Source organism: Dermatophagoides farinae, chromosome 10, assembly GCF_024713945.1.
Source record: "Dermatophagoides farinae isolate YC_2012a chromosome 10, ASM2471394v1, whole genome shotgun sequence".
Taxonomy (NCBI): Eukaryota; Metazoa; Arthropoda; class Arachnida; order Sarcoptiformes; family Pyroglyphidae; genus Dermatophagoides; species Dermatophagoides farinae.
The window spans coordinates 762944-768847 of NC_134686.1; the positions used below are offsets into that span (position 1 = coordinate 762944).

At 28.8% G+C, this 5904-nt stretch overlaps 1 protein-coding gene across 2 annotated transcripts; it reads left to right on the forward strand.

The window, feature by feature from the left end:
• The first annotated feature begins 2664 nt into the window (after positions 1-2664).
• On the forward strand, positions 2665-5361 carry LOC124491028 (uncharacterized). 2 transcript variants are annotated; one of them, XM_047053621.2, is made up of 8 exons: positions 2665-3120; positions 3195-3617; positions 3714-3884; positions 3971-4018; positions 4105-4185; positions 4361-4810; positions 4875-4928; positions 5000-5361. In XM_047053621.2, the coding sequence occupies exons 1-8, from the start codon at positions 3057-3059 to the stop codon at positions 5311-5313; spliced, it is 1605 nt and encodes a 534-aa protein (XP_046909577.2). In that variant the 5' UTR covers positions 2665-3056; the 3' UTR covers positions 5314-5361. The 2 variants fall into 2 exon arrangements, with proteins under 2 accessions (XP_046909577.2, XP_075590721.1); XM_075734606.1 differs by having other exon boundaries at positions 2938-3120; positions 3195-3884.
• The last annotated feature ends 543 nt before the right edge of the window (positions 5362-5904 follow it).

Sequence of the window (5904 nt, forward strand, 5' to 3'; positions counted from 1 at the left end):
GTGGAAAAATTTATTTTCTCATTCAAGTTTTTAGCAATCAAAAAAAAAAGTTCCAAGTTTCCGTTGCCAATTCAAAATACCACAAACAAATTACTGCATACTGCATAGTGATCAATCACAGTAATAATGATGATGATTATCATCATTATAACAAATATAGTTTCCGTTATCACGTTGTTTGGATCCGGATACAAAGAAATAAAAATTGAAAATTATAGATAACAATCATGAATGAATTCTAAAAAATTCTTAATCACAGAATTTCTTGTTATGATTGAAAAACAATAAGATTTTCTTCAGAAAAAAAAACAAAATTTGTTGATGAAAAATAAAAAAAAAATTTCATTTTTCGAGTGAAACCAAAAAAAAAAAAAATGAGCCATTGGTTTGGTTTATCAATGATGAAGTTTTTTTTTCTGTTGTTGCAAATTGTTGTTGTTGTTGTTGTCGTTGAAAATTTGAAACAAAAATAAATACAACAAATCTATGGCAATGGAAAGAAATGTGAAAAAAAAAATTAAAAAATTAATTGACCGTAAAGCGAATGAGTCTTTGAAAGATTCTTTTGGGTCCAAAAAAAATAACGATTTACCGCCATTTGTCCTCCATAGTATCCTGTGTGTGTGTATGTCTCAGTATAGGAATTGTATGTATTGAAACGAATCAAAACGAAAAACAAAACACATCAAGAGACATGTAACGATCGTTTTTTTTTAGATTGAAAATAAAAAAAAAATCAAAGCTTTTTTGCTTGCTTGCCAACAACGATTTAAAGTGAACACACACAGAAACTGAATGCAGAATCGAAAAAAAATCGAAACATTTGAAACAAAAAAAAAAAAAGATTCAGAGATGAACATTCAAGCAAGCGGCTAACATGATCTCTTAGTATATATATATTGGCTGACTGAAATCCGAATGAAAAATTTGAAAATCTCAACAGCAAAAAAAAACACGTACCAAGAGAAATATTTTCTCTCTTTCTCTCTTTTGAACCATTTAGATTTATTTCTTTTTTTTTATTCTTCAACAAGAACAGAAAAAAAAACACCAATTCATTTGAATTTTTTTGACTTTTTTTGATTTTTTTTCTTGCTTGTTTTCGATAACTTAGCAACTCAGTCAAATCAAGCTAGGCAAATTCATCGTTTGATTTGATTTGATGATCTTGATACAAAACACAAAACAACGACTATGACAACAACAACAACAACAGACAACAACAGACAACATTTATTAAACAACAGAATCTTTCTCTTTGAATGTAAATTCCTATCTGCCTGTGTGTTGTAAAAAAAAAGTTCATAGTCGCATTAAAGATGGGGTAGGCAACCTTTTTTTACTACTTCAACATCAATTTATTGTAAAATAAAATGTTTGATGATCATCATCGTCGTCAACGTCGTCGTCATCTTGATATAGTCAGTGATCATCATCATCGGTGAGAAAAGATCATCGTGTTTGATGTGGCTTTGTTGTTCGATTTTTATAGTTTTCTTTAGAATCGTTGTTCAGTGATCAAAGAAGAAGAAGAAGAAAAAGAAAAAAAAAATAAAAACTTTTTTTTTATCTCAAGCATAAAACAACCGATCAATATTGCAAATCAAACTGATCGTATCGGATCGGATCGGATCGAAAACAAGGCAGCAATCAAGTTCATCCACATCCATTGTTACATTGGATTCTGTTTGTGTTGCTGCTGCTGCTGTTGTTGTTGTTTGTTAAACATGATTGAATTTTAATCAATGAAAAAAAGGATGGAAAAAAAATCAGGTTCTCTTCTGATGGTTAGCCAGAGAAATTGATTAATTGTAAACTTTTATATCAATCAAATTGATTTGAAATCAAGTTGAATGTATATGGAATATTTGCATAAAGTTCTGGTCATGATGATGATGATGATGATTTTATTTTTCACCAGAAAGATAAAACTCTTTTATCAATCAAATTGAATTACAATGAGGTAAGTTGTTTAAAATGAAGAGAAAATTATATTTTTTCAATCTCAAGTTTTCAACGACAACAACAACAATAGTGGAAGATAAAAATTTTTTCGTGTGTGTGTATGTCAATATTGATACAATTTGAATATTTTTCAACACACCATCATCATCATCATCATTGTTGAATAATCAAATGAGATGTGAAAAGTTCTGGAGAGAAGGACCGAATGGAAAAAAAACTTAAATATTTAATAGATTCTTTACACACACACACACACACACACACTCAGAAATTTTGTTTCTTAACCTTTTGAATCGTTTATGAGAATGTTTTTTTTTCTTCTGATGATGATAATAATGATGATGATGATGAGAAACGGCTATTCAATTCATCCAATGATTGAATCTATTTTGAATAACATAAACGAATGATATGTAAAAAAAACTGATGAGAATCGGTGAATATACACATGGAACATCATCATCATCATCATCATCATGAACTATAAAAAATCGGAATAATCGGAATCAGAATCATCGACAATCGTATATGAAATTATTATATAGCAGAATGGTTCGTTCGTTTTATTTTCTGTTGTTGTTGTTGTTGTTGTTGTTGAAAAATTGAGTTAAATCACACACACACACACACACTGTTGGCTGGTGGTTATGCTGGCTGGTTCATATAAAAACCAGACACCAGCATTGGATACAATTCAGTTTGTAACATGAATTCTTATATATATCGTGAAACCATTGTTGTTCCATGGTCCAATCGTACGAAATTATTTGAAGCGGGAAAATATTTTTTTTTTATTCCCGAAAAAAAATGTGACAGTGTTTGTTGTGTGAATGGTGTTCATGACCAATGAGTGGAAAAAAAAGGAAATTCATTACAGATTTATTGATTTGAAATTTTTTTCGAAAAATGTCATTGAAAAAACAACCATCCATTCCATCGACAAGGAATTTTCATCCAAAAATATTCCGTGTGTGTGTCTTGTGTTGAATAAATTTTTTTTTTGTTTGTTTGTTTGACTAAAGAATTTGTTTTTTTCAACACAACATCATCATCATCATTTGATTCATTGTTGTTGTGATCTATGTTCAATCATGATTATCAAACGATTAATTATCGTTTCAATTGAAACAATAATATTAATCTATCAATTAGAATGTAAGTCATAGTTTCTTTTTTTTAATTGATTGTTTATTCTATTCAAATGAATTTTTTTTCTTGTATGCAAATAGTTTGTCATACAAATAGTGAAAATTCATCAAATAATCAACATCATTACAAACATAAACATCATTATCATCATCATCATAATAATAATAATAAACAAAATCAGGATATAATACCATATTTTACAAAACCAATTGAAAATGCAACAACAGTATTAGGTCGTAATGCAATATTAGAATGTTCTGTAGAGAATTTAGGACCATATAAAGTAGCATGGCTTAAAATGGATTCATCGAATAGTGAACCAACAGTATTGACAATAGGCATGGATACATTATTTGGTGAACGAAAATATCGTGTTACACAGAATAGTGATCGTCAATGGTTCCTAAATATAAAACATGTACGTTTATCAGATCGTGGTAATTATATGTGCCAGGTGAATGCCAAAACAATGATTTCACAAGTTGGTCATTTAGATGTACAAGGTATTTTGGAATTTTTTTTTTTGCTCATTGCTGAATTCATAATTAATAATCTATTGATTGATTGTGGACAAAAAAAAAACACACACACACACACAGTGCCACCAATATTGAACGAAGATCGTACTAGTTCCGATACAACAGTTGATGAACATCAAAAAGCAATACTTAAATGTTCGGCGAAAGGATATCCAAAACCAAAAATTAGCTGGAGACGTGAAAATGGTAAACCAATAAATCTAGGATTATTTGGTGGCCAAAAATATTCAGGTATCCATCGATATATTATTGATCGATTATCGACATGAAATTAATTTCAATTCAATTTCAATTTTCTTTGCTATATACAAAAAAAGTTCAAACATTCGATGGTAGTCAATTGAATCTAACACAAGTGACAAGAGGTAATAATAATTGAAATTCAAAATAAAAAAAACAGGAATTAATTGCATGTTATTCTTTGGAACAAAAAAAAAACAAAACAAAACAGAGGATATGGGTGCCTATCTTTGTATTGCTTCAAACGGTGTACCGCCCAGCATAAGTCGACGTGTTTTACTTCATGTCAATTGTGAGTTTGTTTTTTTTTTGTTTCGTTTTGTTTCCAATCTGAAACCCAATGGTGAATGAATTTTATTTTGATTGAAATTCATTTTTCGTTTTCATTTTTTTTCTCATTCAATTACATTTACAACGAACGAACGAACGAAAAAAAAATTTGATTTTGATTTTGATTTCACTGACAGTTCGGCCAAAAATTCGTGTTCAAAATCAACTAATTAGTTCTCATGTTGGATCTAGAATTCAATTAGTTTGTATGTGTGAAGCATATCCACGGCCAATAGCAATATGGATCACGCCATCAGAGATACCAATTATTGCTAATCCTTCAATATCACAACAACAACAATTACAACTACAACAACAACAACAACAACAATTGACAACAACAGCAACAGCAACAATGGCAATAATATCGACGATTAGCAATAATAATAATCGATCTTTATTATTATCGTCGAATCATCAAACAATAGAAAACATTAATAATAAATATGAAGCCAATGAAGAATATCATGGTTATCGTATTACAATGAGATTAATAATCAATTATCTAACTGTTAATGATTTTGGTACATTTAAATGTTTAGCGAAAAATATTTTAGGCGAAAAAGAAGGCCTTATACGTGTTTATGGTAAGTGGTTAATTCTTTTTTTTATCACTGAATTTATGAATTTTGCAACAAAAAAAAAATGCAGAAAATCAATCACCAACACCACAACAGAATTTGCTGATAAATCGATATAAAAATGGTAAGTTTTTTTTTCATTTATAATGGAAAAAAATAAACTTTAAATTGAAATTTTCTTTTTTTTTTTCAAAGTTGGACACAAATCTCTTCAAACATCATCATCATCATTGGATGAGCATCATCGACGTAAATTGCAATCAAATCATACATTTGTCAATGACAACAACAACAACGATGATGATGATGATGATAATGAATATGATGATGAAAATTTTTTTGGAAATGATAAATCAATTCATTCATTCATCAGTGATGCTAAAAATGATGATCAAAATAAAATTATCATTCATTGGGCAAATCTCTTCGTGTGGTTATTTACAAATTTTTTCATCATCAATAATTTTATCATTACAGTGGTGATTGGAAAACTAAAAAAAAAAACTTGATCCACTAAAACTGGACCAAATACAAACACAACGACAAAAAAAAAATACATTGAGCTTCAAATTCAACGAAAAAAAAATTGATGTGATAAACAAACAACAACGACGATAAAATGTAAACAATTTTTTTTTCTTTTCAAAAATTGTTGTAAATTAAAAAATTTGCAAATGTAAATAATAAAATTGATTTTTGAAAAAAATTTTTACAAATGAATTTTCGGTTGAAAGGTAAAACCATAACAGATACGGTATGAGATTATTTCAAGAATCTAAAGAATAACTAGAGTGAGAGAAAAAATATTTAGCCAATATTTGTGTGTGTGTGTGTGTGTTTATTCTGTTTGTTTGTCGGGTTTTTCTATCTATAAAAGATTCTTGTGTCGAATTAATAGGAAATGAAACATGTCAGCAGCAGCAGCAGCAACAGTATTAATCGTATATATGAGCCATAATGGAATGAAATAAAATACAAGCTTCAATGGTCCGGTAGAAACAAAACAAAAAATAAAATCAAAATCGAATGGAAATAAGTCTTGATGAGAAGAAAAAGAAGAAGAATAAGAACCAGATATAACCAATGGAAAAAAAACATAG

Coding starts and splice junctions, on each gene's coding strand:
- LOC124491028 (XM_075734606.1), top strand. CDS start 3,057: ATGATTATCAAACGATTAATTATCGTTTCAATTGAAACAATAATATTA. Junction 4,186..4,360: donor TGTTTTACTTCATGTCAATT/GTGAGTTTGTTT, acceptor TTTCACTGACAG/TTCGGCCAAAAATTCGTGTT. Junction 4,929..4,999: donor GATAAATCGATATAAAAATG/GTAAGTTTTTTT, acceptor TTTTTTTCAAAG/TTGGACACAAATCTCTTCAA.